The 23,848-nt window shown below is 43.4% G+C and overlaps 1 protein-coding gene across 6 annotated transcripts in view; it reads right to left on the bottom strand.

The window, feature by feature from the left end:
- PAX7 (paired box 7) overlaps positions 1 to 23,363 on the bottom strand; it is a 113,815-nt gene extending 90,452 nt beyond the window's left edge. For 2 of the 6 annotated variants that reach the window (XM_083161897.1, XM_083161892.1), the window contains exons 1-4: positions 22,904 to 23,362; positions 20,919 to 21,154; positions 19,640 to 19,769; positions 19,296 to 19,430 (exon numbers count right to left, since the gene is read on the bottom strand). In XM_083161897.1, coding sequence (XP_083018023.1) covers positions 19,296 to 19,430; positions 19,640 to 19,769; positions 20,919 to 21,154; positions 22,904 to 22,988 — 586 coding nt within the window. In that variant the 5' untranslated portion in view covers positions 22,989 to 23,362. Of the gene's footprint in view, positions 1 to 19,295; positions 19,431 to 19,639; positions 19,770 to 20,918; positions 21,155 to 22,903 lie in introns of all 6 variants that reach the window. The other 4 variants (XM_083161896.1, XM_083161894.1, XM_083161893.1 and 1 more) reach the window with 4 other exon arrangements.
- Between the last annotated feature and the right edge of the window lie 485 nt (positions 23,364 to 23,848).

Raw genomic sequence — 23,848 nt, 5'->3', positions numbered from 1 at the left:
TAATTCTGCTGGGACCCAACAACCACCTTCTTATGAAAGTGGTACGAAATAATTATTGACAATCGCAAAAAACCCCGGATGAAGTCCCGTTAAGGGATGAAACGCGTTGGGTATTCGTTTGCTATTTCCAAGTATTTGGAATTTCTCAATGAACCCACAAAATAATCTGGAATAACCGCAATCAATGTTGTGAAATCAGAGACTTTTTAATAAACCTTTGAAATTTATGGACATTATTTTATATGCTTCAAAAAAATATTATAAGGCTATGTTGGTCTAATTATTGGGATCAACACAGGGGCGCCAGCTTACAACTGCATTCCATATTTTCCCCATCACCCATCCAACAGGGGATTTTGTGAGCAAGGCAGTCTCTACACAGTAACTTTAATGTTGTGGCGCGAAGCAAGGGTCTGTTCTTGTTATATACCTTTATGTGTATCTACAGTAGATCCCTGTAACAGCATATATACCTGTATATTTATCTATATCCCAGTAACAGCATATATACCTGTATATTTATCTATATCCCAGTAACAGCATATATACCTGTATATTTATCTATATCCCAGTAACAGCATATATACCTGTATATTTATCTATATCCCAGTAACAGCATATATACCCGTATATTTGTCTATTTCCCTGTAACAGCATATATACCTGTATATTTATCTATATCCGAATAACAGCATATATACCCGTACATTTATCTATATCCCAGTAACAGCATATATACCTGTATATTTATCTATATCCGAATAACAGCATATATACCCTTATAATCATCTATATCCCAGTAACAGCATATATACCTGTACATTTATCTATATTCCAGTAACAGTATATATACCCGTATATTATCTATATCCCAGTAGCAGTATATATACCCGTATATTTGTCTATAGTAGATCCCTGTAACAGCATATATACCTGTATATTTATCTATATCCGAATAACAGTAAAAATACCTGTATATTTATCTATATCCGAATAACAGCATATATACCCTTATATTTATTTACATCCCAGTAACAGCATATATACCCGTATATTTATCTATATCCCAGTAACAGCATATATACCTTTATATTTATCTATATCCCAGTAACAGCATATATACCCTTATATTTATTTATATCCCAGTAACAGCATATATACCTTTATATTTATCTATATCCCAGTAAAAGCATATATACCTGTATGTTTATCTATATCCGAATAACAGCATATATACCTTTATATTTATTTATATCCCAGTAACAGCATATATACCTTTATATTTATCTATATCCCAGTAACAGCATATATACCCGTATATTTATATATATTCCAGTAACAGCATATATACCTTTATATTTATCTATATCCCAGTAACAGCATATATACCCATATATTTGTCTATATCCCTGTAACAGCATATATACCCATTTATTTATCTAAATCCCAGTAACAGCATATATACCTTTATATTTATCTATATCCCAGCACATGATTAAGGTGCATACTAGCACCGAAACGGCCGTCGTGCATGACCTGCTTGTGGGGGAGAACCATGTCCGCTAAGTATCTTTTTACCTTTGGATAATATCTTTTTTTTGGTCTCCTCTTGTTGTCACTTCTGCACTTTAAAATGCCATAAAATATTTTTACTTGTTTACAAATATGATGCTGCTGGTCTTACTTTCTTCATATCCCAGTAACAGCATATATACCCATATATTTGTCTATATCCCTGTAACAGCATATATACCCATTTATTTATCTAAATCCCAGTAACAGCATATATACCTTTATATTTATCTATATCCCAGTAACAGCATATATACCTTTATATTTATCTATATCCCCGTAACAGCATAGGTACCTGTATATTTATCTATATCCCTGTAACAACATATGTACCTGTATATTTATCTATATCCCAGTGACAGAATATATTTATTATTTATTTATTTACAGTTACTTATATAGCGCAGCAGATTCCGTTGCACTTTACAATAGTAGACAGTGATAAGACAAACTGGGTAACAACAGACAGACTTGGAGGTAGGAGGGCCCTGCTGCAAGCTTACAATATATAGGATATATATACCCTTATATTTATCTATATCCCAGTAACAGCATATAAACCTTTATATGTATCTATATCCCAGTAACAGCATATATACCCGTATATTTATCTACATCCCAGTAACAGCATATATACCCGTATATTTATCTATATCCCTGTAACAGCATATATACCTGTATATTTATCTATATCCCTGTAACATCATATATACTTGTATATTTATCTATATCCCTGTAACAGCATATATTCCCGTGTGTATATATATATATATATATCCCATTAACAGAATATATACCCGTATATTTATCTATATCTCTGTAACAGCATATATACCCGAATATTTATCTATATCCCAGTAACAGATACCCATATATTTATCTATATCCCTGTAACAGCATATATACCTGTATATTTATCTATATCCCTGTAACAGCATATATACTTGTATATTTATCTATATCCCTGTAACAGCATACATACCCGTATATTTATCTATATCCCTGTAACAGCATATATACCTGTATATTTATCTATATCCTAGTAACAGCATATATTCCCGTATATATATATATATCCCATTAACAGAATATATACCCGTATATTTATCTATATCTCTGTAACAGCATATATACCCGTATATTTATCTATATCCCAGTAACAGATACCCATATATTTATCTATATCCCTGTAACAGCATATATACCTGTATATTTATCTATATCCCTGTAACAGCATATATACTTGTATATTTATCTATATCCCTGTAACAGGACATATACCTGTATATTTATCTATATCCCTGTAACAGCGTATATACCTGTATATTTATCTATATCCCTGTAACAGCATATATACTTGTATATTTATCTATATCCCTGTAACAGCATATATACCTGTTTATTTATCTATATCCCTGTAACAGCATATATACCCGTATATTTATCTATATCCCTGTAACAGCATATATACCTGTATATTTATCTATATCCCTGTAACAGCATATATACCTGTATATTTATCTATATCCTAGTAACAACATATATTCCCGTATATATATATCTATATCCCATTAACAGAATATATACCCGTATATTTATCTATATCTCTGTAACAGCATATATACCCGTATATTTATCTATATCCCAGTAGCAGCATATATACCCGTCAGGGCTAGAGTCACAGTAACAGGACATTGCACTGGCAGAGCTAGAGTCACAGTAACAGGACATTACACTGACGGGGCTAGAGTCACAGTAAGAGGACATTGCACTGACGGGGCTAGAGTCACAGTAACAGGACACTGTACTGATGGGCTAGAGTCACAATAACAGGACATTACACTGGCGGGGCTAGAGTCACAGTAACAGGACATTGCACTGGCAGGGCTAGAGTCACAGTAACAGGACATTCTACTGGCGGGGCTAGAGTCACAGTAACAGGACATTGCACTGGAAGGGCTAGAGTCACAGTAACAGGACATTGCACTGATGGGCTAGAGTCACAGTAACAGGACATTGCACTGACAGGGCTAGAGTCACAGTAACAGGACATTACACTGACAGGGCTAGAGTCACAGTAACAGGACATTCTACTGGCGGGGCTAGAGTCACAGTAACAGGACATTACACTGACAGGGCTAGAGTCACAGTAACAGGACATTACACTGGAAGGGCTAGAATCACGGTAACAGGACATTACACTGACAGGGCTAGAGTCACAGTAACAGGACATTACACTGACAGGGCTAAAGTCACAGTAACAGGACATTACACTGACAGGGCTAAAGTCACAGTAACAGGACATTACACTGGCGGGGCTAAAGTCACAGTAACAGGACATTGCACTGGCGGGGCTAGAGTCACAGTAACAGGACATTGCAAAGACGGGGCTAGAGTCACAGTAACAGGACATTACACTGACAGGGCTAAAGTCACAGTAACAGGACATTGCACTGGCGGGGCTAGAGTCACAGTAACAGGACATTGCACTGATGGGCTAGAGTCACAGTAACAGGACACTGCACTGACGGGGCTAGAGTCACAGTAACAGGACATTACACTGGAAGGGCTAGAATCACAGTAACAGGACATTACACTGACGGGGCTAAAGTCACAGTAACAGGACATTGCACTGGAAGGGCTAGAGTCACAGTAACAGGACATTACACTGACGGGGCTAGAGTCACATTAACAGGACATTGCACTGATGGGCTAGAGTCACAGTAACAGGACATGGCACTGACGGGGCTAGAGTCACAGTAACAGGACATTGCACTGACGGGGCTAGAGTCACAGTAACAGGACATTACACTGACGGGGCTAGAGTCACAGTAACAGGACATTACACTGACGGGGCTAGAATCACAGTAATGGGACATTGCACAGACGGGGCTAGAGTCACAGTAACAGGACATTACACTGACAGGGCTAGAGTCACAGTAACAGGACATTACACTGACAGGGCTAGAGTCACAGTAACAGGACATGGCACTGGCGGGGCTAGAGTCACAGTAACAGGACATTGCACTGATGGGCTAGAGTCACAGTAACAGGACACTGCACTGACGGGGCTAGAGTCACAGTAACAGGACACTGCACTGACGGGGCTAGAGTCACAGTAACAGGACATTACACTGGAAGGGCTAGAATCACAGTAACAGGACATTACACTGACGGGGCTAGAGTCACAGTAACAGGACACTGCACTGACGGGGCTAGAGTCACAGTAACAGGACATTACACTGGAAGGGCTAGAATCACAGTAACAGGACATTACACTGACGGGGCTAGAGTCACAGTAACAGGACATTACACTGACGGGGCTAGAGTCACATTAACAGGACATTGCACTGACGGGGCTAGAGTCACAGTAACAGGACATTACACTGACAGGACTAGACTCACAGTAACAGGACATTACACTGACAGGGCTAGAGTCACAGTAACAGGACATTACACTGACAGGGCTAGAGTCACAGTAACAGGACATTACACTGACAGGGCTAGAGTCACAGTAACAGGACATGGCACTGATGGGGCTAGAGTCACAGTAACAGGACATTACACTGACAGGGCTAGACTCACAGTAACAGGACATGGCACTGACAGGGCTAGAATCACAGTAACAGGATATTACACTGACAGGGCTAGAGTCACAGTAACAGGATATTACACTGACAGGGCTAGAATCACAGTAACAGGATATTACACTGACAGGGCTAGAGTCACAGTAACAGGACATGGCACTGATGGGGCTAGAGTCACAGTAACAGGACATGGCACTGATGGGGCTAGAGTCACAGTAACAGAACATGGCACTGACAGGCATCTAAAGACAGTAAATAAGATACATGTATGTAAATGTCTCTGATCACAACAGTCAGGATAAATACTAATATACAGATGAGCTTCATACCATAATAAACTGGTTAGTAATATATTGACAAATCTCTATAAACATGTGTGTTTGTGTGTGTGTGTGTGTGTGTGTGTATATATATATATATATATATATATATATATATACACACACACACAATTAGAGATGTACTAAGCCAATGGTTCCCAAACTGTGTACCGTGGCACCCTGGGGTGCCTCGATGCTCTTCCAGGGGTGTCTCGGGTTGGTGGTCGAGGACCCATTCAAATTATTTAGAGTTAAAGTGATAGGCAAAACCAGTGCTAGTGTCTGCCAATCATAAAACATAAGACAATGAGAAGCACAAATGTGCACCACCACATAACTAACCCTAATGCTGACAGGGAAAGCACCATTCATTTAATATTGTATTTCAAATTTATCAACAAATTATTTTATCCTAAGGGCACCGTGAAAAAATTCTGATACGCTAGGGCGCCGTGATCCAAGAAAGTTTGGGAACCCCTGCACTAAGCAGTGTAGTTTCAGCAGGCAGAGGACGTTGCATTGATGGCTGGCTGCTGACAGTAATTAGCAGTACAATGCTGCAGCTATGGGCAAACAGGTAATTATATTCTCCATTTACCGCACACAAGGCTTACACATCTGTGGGGAGAGGGGGTACACATCCCGGCTGATACTGGATTGCAGGTACCCCTGACTAATCTACAAGGAGACGTGTGGAAGAGGCCGATAAATGGTGGCAGCAATGATAAATCAGGCGCTGCGCTGGAGGGAGAAGTGGCCCCGGGCGAGCTATCAGCCGTTTAAAGATGAAAGTGCAGAAATAAAGACTCAATTTAATCTGCCTTAAAACCCTCAACTTAGCGTTTGTGTCTGAGACCCAGAGAGTGAGCAGCGATGGGGGGAAAAATAGGCGTCTAACCATGGCCCGGGGCACTTACCGCTCTCCAACATCGGCAGCGGTTTCATTAGGCGCTAATGCGGCTTCGGAAACAAGCAGCGTCTCTGTTCTACCCTTTGTTTTATTAACCATTTCCAGTGTCCTCACACTGTCCAGCCAGTGTACAGCTGGGGTATACCGGCTACACATTCCTCCTGCCTATAGAGCAGGCATTCCCAACCACGGTCCTCAAGGCACACCAACAGTGCAGGTTTTGTAGATATCCAGGCTTGAGCACAGGTGACTTAATTAGTACCTGAGTGATTCTGATTAAACCATCTGTGCTAATGCCTGGATATCACTAAAACCTGCACTGTTGGTGTACCTTGAGGACCGTGGTTGGGAATGCCTGGTATAGAGTAATACATTGATCCTGCCGCAAACGCCAAACGCTAAGGATTTACAGAATACAATGTATACCAGCAGCAAATATATACATAAATAAATACAAACATTGTAATAAAACCAGCTGAAATTCTAATATAAAATATATATCTGATACATATAATACTGAATATACAGTGTATATCTCCTATATATTTGGCTAACATCTGTCACTCAAAGTGGGTGTCTGTGTCTATAACGCTCTGTTCCTGGACTTTCCTCTTAATTTGTGATTGCCTTCATCTGTGCTGAACACCTTTCTGAGAAATTAACCTGTTTAAAACAGGTGATGGCAATCATACATTAAGGGGAAGTCTAGAAACAGAGCATTGTGTCCCTCCTGGAGAGGGTCATGTTGGGAGGTATGTGACAGAGAACCAGCCCAGTGAGCCCACAGACAGTGCCAGACACCCACTGCCTTCCCATGTTGCCCAGCACTGCTACTCCACAGCCACCAGGTGAGCGCCCCCCTCCCGCGATTTGCGGCAAACCTCCCCCCCGCGCGACCCCCCCCCTACCGCGATTCGCAGCAAAAACACCCCCGCGACCCCCCCTCCCGCGAATTCGCTGCAAAAAGAACCCCCACGACCCCTCCCGCAATTCGTGGCATAACCACCACCCCGCGACCCCCCCCCTCTGCGAATCGCGGCAAACCCTCCCCGTGACACCCCCCCCCCCCCCGATTCGTGGAAAAAACCAGCCCCCCCCGCGACCTCCCTTCCGCGATTCGCGGCAAAAAGAACCCCCCCGCGACCCCCCCTTGCACAATTGGCGGCACCCCCCCTGCGACCCCCCTCCCGTGAATTCGCGGCACTCCCCCCCCCCCCCCCCCCCCCCGCAATTCGCAGCAGCCCCAGGATTAAATGGCACATGCAAAACACTGACATGGCTATGGTCGACAATGAAAAAGGTTGACATGAGTTTTTGAAGATTTATTTTTATTTTTTTTAATTTTTTCATATTCATTGTCATGTGTCGACATGGACACCAATGAAGTGGCACACTTATGTCAACATTTACATGTGTTGACCTTTCTGTGTCGATTTTTTCTTGTGGCGATTCGCGTCACACCCCCCGCAACCCCCCCCTCCCGCGATTCGCGGCACCCCCCGTGACCCCCACCTCCCGCAATTCGCGGCAACCCCCACCGGAACCCCTGTGAACCCCGCCCTCCCGCGATTCGCGGCACCCACCCCCGACCGCCCCCTCCCGCAATTCGCGGCACCCCCCCCCGTGATTCGCGGCAGCTCCAGAATTAATTGCACATGGAAAACACTGACATGGCTATGGTCGACAATGAAAAAGGTTGACATGAGTTTTTGAAGTTTTTTTTGTCATTTTTTTTATATTTTCATATTCATTCTCATGTGTCGACATGGACACCAATGAAGTGCCACACTTATGTCAACATTTACATGTGTTGACCTTTCTGTGTTGATTTTTTTCTTGTGGCGATTCGCGTCACACCCCCCGCAACCCCCCCTCCGGCGATTCGCGACACCCCGGCACCCCCCGCGACCCCCCCCCCTCCCGCAATTCGCGGCAACCCCCCACCGGAACCCCCATGAACCCCCCCTCCCGCGATTCGTGGCACCCACCCCCGCGACCCCCCCCTCCCGCAATTCGCGGCACCCCCCCGCGATTCTCGGCAGCTCCAGAATTAAATTGCACATGGAAAACACTGACATGGCTATGGTCGACAATGAAAAAGGTTGACATGAGTTTTTGAAGATTTATTTCATTTTTTGAATGTTTTCATATTTATTGTCATGTGTCAACATGGACACCAATGAAGTGGCACACTTATGTCAACATTTACATGTGTTGACCTTTCTGTGTTGATTTTTTCTTGTGGCGATTCGCGTCACACCCCCCCGCAACCCCCCCTCCCGCGATTCGCGGCACCCCCCGTGACCCCCCACCTCCCGCAATTCGCGGCAACCCCCCACCGGAACCCCTGTGAACCCCGCCCTCCCGCGATTCGCGGCACCCAACCCCGCGACCCCCCCCCTCCCGCAATTCGCGGCACCCCCCGTGATTCGCGGCAGCTCCAGAATTAAATTGCACATGGAAAACACTGACATGGCTATGGTCGACAATGAAAAAGGTTGACATGAGTTTTTGAAGTTTTTTTTTTCATTTTTTGAATATTTTCATATTCATTCTCATGTGTCGACATGGACACCAATGAAGTGCCACACTTATGTCAACATTTACATGTGTTGACCTTTCTGTGTTGATTTTTTCTTGTGGCGATTTGCGTCACACCCCCCCCCCCCCCCCACAACCCCCACTCCCGCGATTCACGGCACACACACACACACCTCCCCCACGATTCTCGGCACCCCACCCCGTGACCCCCCCTCCCGTGATTCACAGCACACCCCCGCGACCCCCCCTCCCATGATTCGCCGCAACCCCCGCCCCGTAACCCCCCCTCCCGCGATTCGTGGCACCCACCCCCGCGACCCCCCCTCCCGCAATTCGCGGCACCCCCCCGCGATTCTCGGCAGCTCCAGAATTAAATTGCACATGGAAAACACTAACATGGCTATGGTCGACAATGAAAAAGGTTGACATGAGTTTTTGAAGTTTTTTTTTTTCATTTTTTGAATGTTTTCATATTCATTCTCATGTGTCGACATGGACACCAATGAAGTGCCACACTTATGTCAACATTTACATGTGTTGACCTTTCTGTGTTGATTTTTTCTTGTGGCGATTCGCGTCACACCCCCCCACCCCCCCCCCCCCCGCAACCCCCACTCCCGCGATTCACGGCACACACACACCCCAGCGCGATTCACGGCACCTCACCCCGTGACCCCCCCTCCCGTGATTCACGGCACACCCCCCGCGACCCCCCCTACCATGATTCGCCGCAACCCCCGCCCCCGTAACCCCCCTCCCGCGATTTGCGGCAACCCACCCCGCGACCCCCCTCCCGCGATTCTCTGCAATCCCTCCCCTCCCGCGATTCACAGCTTCCACCCCCCCACAACCCCCCCTCCTGCAATTGGCGGCACCCCCCGCGACCCCCCCTCCTGCAATTCGCGGCACCCTCAGCGACCCCCCCTCCCGCGATTCGCGGACACCTAAGTTGCAATACAGGGCATCTTTCATACAATTCTAACCATATTTCTCATATACAAACGTTCACAAATTAAGGGGGCGCAGCCCCTTACGACGGTGTGAAGAGCGCCCGTAGGGCGCGATGAATCACCTAGTATATATATATATTATATATATATATATATAAAGTATATAAATATTTCACTACATATACTGTAGACTTCGTTGACATAGTTGAATGTATTTAAGTGAAATGTTTAAGAAAAAAAAGTATAAGTGTGTGTGCATGCATGTACATACCTCCCAACATTGCCCTCTCCAGGAGGGACACAATGCTTTGTTTCTGGACTTCCCTCTGAATATATGATTATCATCACCTGTTTTAAACAGGGTAATTGATAAGAAAGGTGTTTCTACGCAGGTGATGGCAATCATACATTAAGAGGGAAGTCCAGGAATAGACCATTGTGTCCCTCCTGGAGAGGGTCATGTTGGGAGAAATGCATGTATGAATGTGTGTGTATATATATATATATATATATATATATATATATACACACACACACACACAAAATATAAATGCATATTACAGCGTCTCTAAAATATCAAGTACAACTACATACACTGTATAGGTATTTACATACATGAGTAATTATAATACATATGTATACTCACACACACACACAGATATAAGTGCCCATTACAGTGTCAGTGTACACAGATAGAAGTGCCCATTACAGTGTCAGTGTACACAGATAAAAGTGCCCATTACAGTGTCAGTGTACACAAATAGAAGTGCCTATTACAGTGTCAGTGTACACAGATAGATGTGCCCATACAGTGCCAGTGTATACAGATAGATGTGCCCATACAGTGTCAGTGTACACAGATAGATGTGCCCATACAGTGCCAGTGTATACAGATAGAAGTGCCCATTACAGTGTCAGTGTACACAGATAGAAGTGCCCATTACAGTGTCAGTGTACACAGATAGAAGTGACCTTTAAGTCGGGGTGGGGGCGCCCCGGTGTCTGCCGCCCGGGTACCTGTCCTGCGGCGCTGTAAAGCTGGCGGCGGCAGCGAGGGGTTCCTGCAATCAATAAGAAATAACGAGCGCTATCCGCCGGGCTATGCGGAAGCGCTTCTGTTTTGGAAACACTGGCCGCACGGCACACGCTGATTGGCTGAATCTCAGCCAATCAGCGTGCGGCCAAAACAGAAGTGCTTCCGCATAGCCCGGCGGATAGCGCTCGTTATTTCTTATTGACTGCAGGGACCCCCCGCTGCCGCCGCCAGCTTTTACGCACATATATACGCCGCAGGACAGGTACCCGGGCGGCAAGGGGGGGCGAAATACCGCCCTTCAGTGGCCGGCGCCCTAGGCAAATGCCTAGATTTGCCTAGTGGTGGCGCTGGCCCTGAATATAATGAATTACAGTACAAGGCAATTTAGGGCAAGTACATGGTAAATAAAGACAGTTCTTCTAATACCCCTTTCACAACAGCATAGTTTCCCAGGTTGATCCTGGGATTTCAACCCTGCTAGCTAGCAGGATTGCTCCCAAGATACAGGCTGGTGTGAAAGGTACTTAGCTGGCTTTACTGTCCTGGCCGCGGTTCTTGAAGCAAGTGCGCACTCTCCGCTGGTGGGGCGTTCCCCGGCTGGCCCGTCCCTTCCTCCCCGCCTGCCTTTATGGTGACCCCATCGCCCCACTGCATTGTGGAATGGGGGATCGTAGGAGGCAGCCCAGGTCCGGACGGGAGTGCTGTCCTCGAACAGCAGCTGCGAGCATTCCAGGAGGTACAGTACACAGCTCCTCCCACTACCCCCCTAACACCAGAAAATGCAGGTACTATGCTGTTGTGAAAGGGGCCAACCCGGGAATGTCCCTGCATGATCCCGGCACTGTATTCCTGGATAAGTCCCTGCATTTTCTGGTGTGAAAGGGGTATTAGAGAAGCACATGAGGAGAGAGGGCCCTGCTCGCGAGAGCTTACATACTAAAGGGAAGGGGCAGTCAGACTGGGGTGACACAGAAGGGATAGTGTATATACAGTCAGTTTATACAGATAGATGTGCCCATACAGTGTCAGTGTATACAGATAGAAGTGCCCATTACAGTGTCAGTGTACACAGATAGAAGTGCCCATTTCAGTGCAAGTGTACACAGATAGAAGTGCCCATTACAGTGTCAGTGTACACAGATAGAAGTGCCCATTACAGTGTCAGTGTACACAGATAGAAGTGCCCATTACAGTGTCAGTGTACACAGATAGAAGTGCCCATTACAGTGTCAGTGTATACAGATAGAAGTGCCCATTACAGTGTCAGTGTACACAGATAGAAGTGCCCATTACAGTGTCAGTGTACACAGATAGAAGTGCCCATACAGTGTCAGTGTATACAGATAGAGATGCCCATTTCAGTGCAAGTGTATACAGATAGAAGTGCCCATTACAGTGTCAGTGTACACAGATAGAAGTGCCCATTACAGTGTCAGTGTACACAGATAGAAGTGCCGGTACTTGTGAGTTATCTGGGCGTCCGATTTTTTGATTGTATGCCTTAAGTTAAGGCATACAATCAGATGCGATGCGATGCGATATCGCATCGCATCGCATCGCATGCGACCATCGGATGCGATGACCCGATTTTTCCATAGGAATCAATGTTAAAATGGACTGAGTCCATTTTAACATGGAATTCAATGGGAAAAAGGGGTCCTTTTCATACCCCTACTATCCAAGTGGGCATGGAGTTGGATATAAACCTGTGGCGAGCGTAGCGAGCCACCGAGCCCGAAGCGTGGCGAGCGAAGCGTGGCGAGCGAAGCGAGCCCCGCGAGGGGACGGTATTCCGTGTCCCCTCGCGGGGCTCGCTACGCTCGCCACGCTTCGGGCTCGGTGGCTCGCTACGCTCGCCACAGGTTTATATCCAACTCCATGCCCACTTGGATAGTAGGGGTATGAAAAGGACCCCTTTTTCCCATTGAATTCCATGTTAAAATGGACTCAGTCCATTTTAACATTGATTCCTATGGAAAAATCGGGTCATCGCATCGCATCGCATCGCATCCGATGGTCGCATGCGATGCGATGCGATGTCCCGATCCGACCCGATTTAAAAATCGGACGCCCGGATAACTCACAAGTACCGAAGTGCCCATTACAGTGTCAGTGTACACAGATAGAAGTGCCCATACAGTGTCAGTGTATACAGATAGAGATGCCCATTTCAGTGCAAGTGTATACAGATAGAAGTGCCCATTACAGTGTCAGTGTACACAGATAGAAGTGCCCATTACAGTGTCAGTGTATACAGATAGAAGTGCCCATTACAGTATCAGTGTACACAGATAGAAGTGCCCATACAGTGCCAGTGTACACAGATAGAAGTGCCCATTACAGTGTCAGTGTACACAGATAGAAGTGCCCATTACAGTGTCAGTGTACACAGATAGAAGTGCCCATTACAGTGTCAGTGTACACAGATAGAAGTGCCCATACAGTGCCAGTGTACACAGATAGAAGTGCCCATTACAGTGTCAGTGGACACAGATAGAAGTGCCCATTACAGTGTCAGTGTACACAGATAGAAGTGCCCATTACAGTGTCAGTGTATACAGATAGAAGTGCCCATACAGTGCCAGTGTATACAGTTAGATGTGCCCATACATTGCCAGTGTACACAGATAGATGTGCCCTAACAGTGCCAGTGTATACAGATAGAAGTGCCCATTACAGTGTCAGTGTATACAGATAGAAGTGCCCATACAGTGCCAGTGTATACAGTTAGATGTGCCCATACATTGCCAGTGTACACAGATAGATGTGCCCATACAGTGTCAGTGTATACAGATAGAAGTGCCCATTACAGTGTCAGTGTATACAGATAGATGTGCCCATGGTGTCAGTGTACACAGATAAATGTGCCCATACAGTGTCAATGTTTACAGATAGAAGTGCCCATTACAGTGTCAGTGTATACAGATAGATGTGCCCATACAGTGTCAGTGTATACAGATAGATGTGCCCATACAGTGTCAGTGTATACAGATAGAAGTGCCCATTACAGTGTCAGTGTATACAGATAGATGTGCCCATGGTGTCAGTGTATACAGATAGAAGTGCCCATTACAGTGTCAGTGTATACAGATAGATGTGCCCATGGTGTCAGTGTATACAGATAGATGTGCCCATACAGTGTCAGTGTATATTTATATAAGTGCCCATTACAGTCAGTGTATACAGATAGATGTGCCCGTACAGTGTCAGTGTATATTTATATAAGTGCCCAAACAGTGCCAGTGTATAATGATAGATGTGCCCATTACAGTCAGTGTACACAGATAGATGTGCCCGTACAGTGCCAGTGTATACAGATAGATGTGCCCATTACAGTCAGTGTATATTTAAATAAGTGCCCAAACAGAGCCAGTGTATACAGATAGATGTGCCCATACAGTGTCAGTGTATACAGATAGAGGTGCCCATACAGTGCCAGTGTAACTGTATACAGATAGCCATAGCAGGCAGTGTATACATAATAAAGTGCCCATAAATGAAGGACACAGAAGTGAGGGAAAGGACAAACAATGAACAATCCCAATACTGGGATGAGTGGAAGCAGTTTGCAATGTGAATTTCGCAGTAATATTACAGCCCCGGAGCCCAGCGGGAGCCCGGAATAACTTATAGCCCCATTCTCCCGGGACTCGGCCCTTTGTGCAAACTTCTCTTCTCCTCGCAAGTTTGTCAATGAGAATGGGACACTCTGCAGCCCCCCTGCATCACCCTTTATTTTATGGGGGTGGGTTTCTTCTTTTGTGACCAGGCATCTTTTCCTTCTGATGCTTCAATAGACTGCAGCCTTTTGTCAGCCAAGTTCATCTTCAAGTTTGAGATAAAAGGGGGTCGCTTGGCAGAGGAGCGGCCATTGTGCCCGCACTCAGTAGCTCAGACAAACGCTGCACCGGGGTCACTAGGATCGGTCTGCTGGCCCTAAACTCGGCTTTAGATGCCCGGAGGAACACCTGGACCGGCCACGTTTCTACCACGTTATAACTATTATTATAAATATTCTATCTATATGCCCGTGTGCGTTCGTGAGTCTGTTGATATATATATATATATATATATATATATATATATATATATATATATATATATATATATATATATATATATAAAATGTTGTTAGATCTGTAATATCTCATTTCTTGCCGCAGTAAATCGGATCTAGATTACACATTACAAATCTAAACTGTCTGATAAATATTTACCCTGGCTTTAAATCTCCGCCGTTTGTTTACAGCCAGGGTAAATCGTTTTCTCAGTGTTTAGATTTTTTTTTTCAATAGTTTGTATTGAGTTTTTTGCATAAAATAAGAAATATGTATATAAACATGCAGGATAATAAATTGTCTTAACATGAATAGACCTAAAGTATATTGTATGAAAATTTTCTTCTACTCAGTGTTTAGATTTTTAATGTGTCACAAATTTAGTTCTGATTGAATATGTAAAACTTACTAGGCGCAAGATTCCTGGACTGCAATAAATGTGTAATTATTTGTCCTGGGATAACAGTCATTTGCATTGTTATTTGCTGTTTATTTTTAGACTTCTTATTAATATTATTTTTAGTTGTTAGTAATATATTTGATATAATAATAATACAATTATTACTACTACTGGTTATTATTATTATTAATTTATTGTTGCTATTATAGTAATAATAATAATGTTGTTATTATTATATTTATTATTATTCCTTTTACCATTTATTGTTATTATTTTTTTCTTGTTGCTATTATAATAATAATAATATTATTTATTTATTTTATTATTTATATAATATTATTACTTTTCCTATTTTCTATAAATAATGATTTGTTTCTATTATTATTATTACTACTACATTTTATTAATATTTGTGTTGCTATTATATATTTTTATTGTTTATTCTACTGTTTTTCTATTATTATTTGGCTATTATGCTATAATTATTATCCTTATCCTTATTATTATTATTATTATTATAATTATCCTTATTATTATATTAGCGATCAGAGAGCAGTTGCAGTGTTTAGCACATAATGACCCCATACTTTGTGGTTTGCACCCTGTGCTGTGTATTTCCCAGCGCTACTGTTGTCACCCCTGCAGAACGCGATGCTGTCACTTATGATCACCAGATTCTAGAGTTGTCACAATAACTAGATCTCTGATTGTCAACCAGATTGTTCCTGCCAGTGTCCAACAGATCCCGCAGTGCTAATTGCCAGTGATTACTCCAATCGGGGAACTGTCACGCGCTTCCAGGGGACCATTTACACAGCCGACAATCTGTTTAACAAATTAACGAGGCCATGAGATAGAGTCCCCCCCGGTCCTCTATAAATAATTGATCAAGGACTGGCTGACAGACCGCTGCCCGGGACAGTGATCTCACAGCTGTATCAGATACACGGGGGCTCTGCATCCAGTGTGTGCGGCCACAAAAGCATCAGCAACTGGGAAACTCTCCCAGTAATATAACGTGTGTAACACAGGATCCAACTCTTCCAGTAACATAACGTGTGTAACACAGGATCCAACTCTCCCAGTAACATAGAACGTGTGTAACACAGGATCCAACTCTCCCAGTAACATAGAACGTGTGTAACACAGGATCCAACTCTCCCAGTAACATAGAACGTGTGTAACACAGGATCCAACTCTCCCAGTAACATAACGTGTGTAACACAGGATCCAACTCTCCCAGTAACATAATGTGTGTAACACAGGATCCAACTCTCCCAGTAACATAGAACGTGTGTAACACAGGAACAGGAACTGTAAAACTCTCCCAGTAACATAGAACGTGTGTAACACAGGATCAATAACTGGGAAACTCTCCCAGTAACATAATGTGTGAAACAGAGGATCAAACTCTCCCGGTAACATAGAACATGTGTAAGACAGGATCAGTAACTGTAAAACTCTCCCAGTAACATAGAACGCGTGTAACACAGGATCTACTTTCCCAGTAACATAACGTGTATAACATAGGATCAAACTCTCCCAGTAACATAGAACGCGTGTAGCACAGGATCTACTCTCCCAGTAACATAACGTGTATAACACAGGATCAAACTCTCCCAGTAACATAGAACGCGTGTGACACAGGATCTACTCTCCCAGTAACATAGAACGCGTGTAGCACAGGATCAGTAACGGGAAAACTCTCCCAGTAACATAGAACGCGTGTAGCACAGGATCAGTAACGGGAAAACTCTCCCAGTAACATAGAACGCGTGTAGCACAGGATCAAACTCTCCCAGTAACATAGAACGCGTGTAGCACAGGATCAGTAACGGGAAAACTCTCCCAGTAACATAGAACGCGTGTAGCACAGGATCAAAACTTTCCCAGTAACATAGAACGCGTGTAGCACAGGATCAGTAACGGTAAAACTCTCCCAGTAACATAGAACGCGTGTAGCACAGGATCAAACTTTCCCAGTAACATAGAACGCGTGTAGCACAGGATCAGAAGCATTACTATGACATACCCATACATAAGGCGCAGAATGCTGCGCCCTGTCCCTGCACCTCTTGTGGCAGGGGTTACCAGAGGCGTTATATACCCGCCACATACTGTGTCTTGTCTGAGGACTCTCTGGGGCCTTTCTACAGCTTAGTCCATTTGTTTCTCTTATTCTGAGTTACTTTACTGCACAGTATATTCCACTGCCCTGGTCTGCACATTTATCCTACTGCATCTTTACTGCACATTTATCCTACTGCATCTTTACTGCACATTTATCCTACTGCACCTTTACAGCACATTAAACCTCACTGCACATTTGCTGCACATTACATCCCACTGCACCTTTACTGCACATTCATCCTACTGAACCTTTACAGCACATTAAACCTCACTGCACATTTGCTACACATTACATCCCACTGCAAATTATACCCAGTGCACCTTTACAGCAAATTATATGACTGGCTCTTTACAGAATATTATTCCCACTGCACCTTTACTACACATTTATCCCAATGCACCATTACTACACGTGTCCTACTGCACCTTTACTGCACATTATATGCCACTGCACCTTGACTGCACATTATACCCACTGCACCTTTACTGCACATTACATCCCACTGCACATTTACTGCACATTATACCCACTGGACCTTTACTGGACATTATATACCACTGCACCATTACAGCACACTATATGACACTGCACCTTTACAACACATCATAACCACTGCACCTTTACTGCACATTTATCCTACTGCACCTTTACAGCACATTATATGACACTCCACCTTTACTGCACATTACATCCCACTGCACCTTTACTTCAAATTATACAAACTGCTCTTTTACTGCACATTATGTGCCACTGCAACTTAACTGCACATTATATTCCACTGCATCTTAACTGCACATTTATCCCACTGCATCTTTACAGCACATTTTATACCAATGCAATTTACTGCACATTATACCCCACTGCGCATTACTGCTCATAATATTTCACTGCACATTTACTGCTCATAATATTCCACTGCAACTTTGCGGCACATAATATTCCACTGCACCTTTACTGCACATTTATCCACTGCACCTGTACCGCACATTTTCCCCACTGCTCAATCACTGTACTTTTCTGCACTGCTCCATCACTGCATATTATCTCACCGTTCCATCACTGCATGTTATCGCTTTACTTCATAAATGCATATTATCACACTGCATATTATCTCACTGCTTCATCACTGCATGTTATCTCACTGTTCCATCACTGCACATTATCTCACTGCTCCATCACTGCATATTATCTAACTGCTCCATCACTGTACATTATCTCACTGCTCCATCACTGTACATTATCTTACTGCTCCATCACTGCATATTATCTGACTGCTACATCACTGCACCTTATCTCACGGCTCCATCACTGCACTTTATCTCACTGCCCCACCGCTGCACATTATCTCACTGCTCCATCACTGCACATGATCACACTTCTCCATCACTGCACATTATCTCACTACTCCATCACTGCACATTATCTCACTGCTCCATCACTGCACTTTATCTCACTGCTCTATCACTGCACATTATCTCACTGCTCCATCACTGCACATGATCTCACTGCTCCATCACTGCACTTTATCTAACTGCTCCATCACTTCACATTATCTCACTGCTTTATACTGCGCATTATCTCACTACTCCATCACTGCACTCTATCTCAATACTCCATCACTGCACTCTATCTCAATACTCCATCACTGCACTCTATCTCAATACTCCATCACTGCACTCTATCTCAATACTCCATCACTGCACTCTATCTCACTGCTCCATCACTACACTTTTCTCACTGCTCCATCACTGCACATTGATCCCTGTTGTGGGTCACATATATGCGCCTACCTTTGTCGCCCAGGATACCGTCGATGCTGTGCTTGGTTTTCTTGTCTCCATCTTCTTCTTTCTTGTCACAATCTTCATCTTCCTCTTTTTTCCCGAACTTGATTCTTAGGACCCGGCTAATCGAACTCACTAAACCTCAGAAATAGAAAGAGACGGGAGGGGATATAAATTGCGTGGCAGAGACCGCGCTGCTCCCAACAGGCACTGAGTGTGCCATTACCCCACCATAGACATTCTGTAGCAGTATGCCATTACCACCCCCCATTAGACATAAGAGAGTCAGCTCTGTCGCCAAGTCGGGGCACATTGTGTTAGAGGAGCGAGATTTCCAGCCCTGCGCTCACCTGAGGGGACCGAGCTCCGATCACAGTGTCCGTCCTTCAGCAGCCGATCCCGGATCTCCCAGCTGAACATCCCCGGGTTCTCCCGCTTATACTCCTCAATCTTCTTCTCAACGTCGGGAGTGGCTACCTGCTTTATAGTTACACAAGGCCGGGACATGTCAGCATGGAGACGTCACCTGTCCTGGTCCTAGTATTATATGATTATATGTGTGTGTGTACACAAGTACTATATATATATATATATATATATATATATATATATATATATATATATATATATATATATATATATATATATATATATATATATATATATATATATATATATTATATATTATATATATATATATGGCCTTATACCTCTAATCTTTACTTTTTTATTCACTGCGTATATATATATATATATATATATATATGTGTACTTGTGAGAGGTATACTGTACCTTGCATGTTTTTTTTTTTACTTATGACACCCATGATGCGTGTTTTACGTACATTGCGTGTATGTGTGTGTGTGTATATATATATATATATATATATATATATATATATATATATATATATATATATATATATATATATATATATATATATATATATATATATACAGATCCACAAAGCCTGCACTCTCACCTTCACCAAATGCTTATCTAGTGGAGAGTGCTTTTTTCTTACAAAGTAGTAAGGAAGTCTTTTATATATATATATTTATCCAGTTTCATATAATTTGTAACTGTTTTATAAAACACATAAAGGGTGGACAAGATATATATATATATATAGCCGTATGTATGTATTTATATTTGGTTTATATTTATGATTAGTAACATATTTCCCTGATGAAAGTATTTATTAAATAGTAATACTGTGATTGCATGTGACTGTATTGTATATTTCCACATGTGGATCTGACTCAGGCAGCGGGACCCGTAATAATAATACATTAATCAAATGCATTTGTATAATAATGTATATAGATAGTAATTATACACATTTCTGTATCAATAAGATTCATAAATACAATTATATTTATTCAATAAAATTATATATATATTCATCTATGTAGCTATATATATCTATGTGACTTATTTATTTACAGTTTGTTATATAGCGCAGCAATACACTTCATGGACACTCTGTGTGTGTGTGTATATATATATATATATATATATATATATATATATATATATATATATATATATATATATATATATATATATATATATATAGTATGTGCCCCTCCTCTCCAGTGAACGTACGGCTGTCTCTGGGACACTCACCCTGGGCTTGCTGCCTCCGATGGCCCCGGGCCGGATGGATCCAGTCTCCTGGTATCTGCAGAGTATTTTGGACACGCACCCATGGGACACCCTGAGCTGCCTGGAGATCACGCACGGCCTGATACCATGGTGAGCCATCTCTACGATCTTGTGGCGGATATGGTTGGGCAAGGGTCTCCCATTGATGAAGACTCCTCCGAGCTGATTAACTCGTCCCTGTCCCAGGGGAGTAGACACTGGGAGCAGAAGAAGACACGGACCATGAATATCTGCCGGCGGCATGCACATAGCTGTACCCTGCGCCGCAAATTCTGCAATGCGCAAGCCGCAAACACTCAACAAGATGTGTAAGAAATATGGATTTATTTGTTCAGAAATTGCACACAATATTTATTATTCGCCAGGAAAATACCAGTTATTGGCGGAGAATACAGAATAACAATAGACGACACTACAGATCTTCTGAGACAACTATCCCAAAGTGGAATAATGCTGATAATTATGCTATGTACTAAGCAGCCGGCTCCAGGCCATTATATATATATATATATGAGTACAATGTTCTGCTTGTGATCCGAGGATCTAGCTGCAATATGCCTAATATCTGGCAGATTAGGGCAATTTTCCAGCCTGGGAGAGGAACTAGCCGGATGCATAATTTAAGAGTAGAGAGGGAGAGGGTGAGAGCTGCGGGGAGCGGGCTGGAAAAAGCAGATATTTGGAGATTTAATGACAATCATGCGCTGCTAATTCCGAGTCACTTGGCTCCTACACCCTGGATATGTGATTACGGAGAAGGGCCACTCCACAGGCCCATTGTACATTCAAGTGCTAGCAAGAAGCCGTCCTTATTATTCGCAGTCATGTTGTGCAAACACTGCCCTAATCCATTGATCCGTCTCTTTGCCGTCTGTTTTACTTTCATTTGCTACAGAAAAGTACTTGAGTAAATCCCCCCAGCTTGTGTGTTTTGCTGTTTTCGTGGCTTTTCACAGTTTTATTCCCCGCACTTGATCACGGAATGTATGAATGTGGATTTGCAGAAGTGTGCGCGCATTGGGGCATCAGATGCGCAACGATGCGCCCACTGACATATACCGTAGCGGTGCGGGAGCCTAGCACCCTAATTATCTGTCCAATTCGCCAAACACAAAATTCAAGTCACAAGTCTCATACAATAGTCATTGCCCCTGTAATGGACCCTGCTAGAGTCCCTTTTAATGGGCCCTGCTACAGTCCCCTGTAACGGTCCCTACTAGAGTCCCCTGTAACGGTCCCTACTAGAGTCCCCCAGTAATGTTCCCTGCTAGAGTCCCTGTAATGGTCCCTTGCTACAGTCCTCTGTAACGGTCCCTGCTAGAGTTCCGTGTAATGTTCCCTGCTAGAGTCCCCAGTAAAGTTCCCTGCTAGAGTCCCCTGTAATGACTTTTACTAGAGTCCCCAGTAATGGCCATTGCTAGAGAGTTATGTGCAATGGGTTATACATGCCAGAATGAGCTGTACGCAAAGCAACACTGTAAAATGATAACGTGTGAAATATGTGCCCACAAGTGCCCTTCATTAGCACAAATGTAACCGGAGTTCCTAAGCCCCCCTTTCCCACGGCTGGGAACTAACTGCTCACATCCCAGATCATTTCTGGGAAAAATGTGTTCGTAACATTAAATAAATAAATACAAAATGAAATACAAAAGCAAATAAACCAAAGGAAATACATAAACAAATAAACAAAATGAAATACATCAACAAAGAAATAAAAAAAATAAGCAAACTAAAAATAATACAAAAAATAGTAATAATACAAATACTACTAGTACTAATAATTAACATAATAAAATAATAATACAACTTCTACTACTACTTTTAACTAATAATTAAAAAATTATAATAAAATAATAATACGATCAAAATAATGCTGAAAGTTTATTAAAATGTACTTCATTTTTACAATGTATTTAATAAGAGGGAGCTGCGCAGAGACCTACCTTCCAGGGGGAATCCTGTACGAGGGTAATTCTGACCTGGAGCCGGCCGCATCATCCTTGGGACAGTGCCAGGCAGTGCAGCCATCCGCTGGAGGTCACAGTACGCCAGGAGAGCAAGTATTTGGAACAGCCGCAGAAATGCGCTCCGTCCTGCGCAGACCCCAGTGCGGCCAGATATATAGGACAGTTACTAAAGAGCGCAAACCCAAACTGCACTGAGAAGGAGCTGAGATTTGGGGACGTTGAAGGTGCCAGGAAGCTGAAGTAGGGTGATCATACAAGGGCAGGGACCTGGGCAGGGGTGCGGGACGCACAGTGATTTCTTTGCTTCCTCTTTCGGTAGGTGATGGCTTTTGGGGGAACAAATTGTGTCAGCTGAGAGCTTTGCAAGTTGTTAAAGTGCCCAACTTTGGCGCACTATGTAGGAGGAAAGCCTGTGATCAGTGATAGGCTCATCCCTGGGTCCTTTATTCATGAAGAGGGATGGGGCAATGGCATGGGCTGCTGGACCAATAGCAGGCAGAAGGCACAATGCACAGACTGGGAGGGTTCTCATTACTCTATACTTGGCCTCGCTTTCAGTAAGAGGGAAAAACACTTTCATTTTTTATTTTTACTGTTTCTTAAAATGCACCCAGGAGGGCACTGAGTGACTGAGACAGGAGGACACAGAAACAGTGAGGGGCAGGAGGGGAGAGAGTGACTGAGAGGCATGAGGGCACAGAGTGACTGAGAGGCATGAGGGCACTGAGTGACTGAGACAGGAGGACACAGAAACAGTGAGGGGCAGGAGGGGAGAGAGTGACTGAGAGGCATGAGGGCACAGAGTGACTGAGAGGCATGAGGGCACTGAGTGACTGAGACAGGAGGACACAGAGTCAGTGAGGGGCAGGAGGGGAGAGAGGGACTGAGAGGCATGAGGGCACTGGGTGACTGAGATAGGAA

Source organism: Crinia signifera, chromosome 19 (genome assembly GCF_055691185.1).
Source record: "Crinia signifera chromosome 19, ASM5569118v1, whole genome shotgun sequence".
Lineage (NCBI taxonomy): Eukaryota > Metazoa > Chordata > Amphibia > Anura > Myobatrachidae > Crinia > Crinia signifera.
Note: the sequence above shows the minus strand (reverse complement) of the source record. Positions and strands in the feature narration are given on the sequence as shown.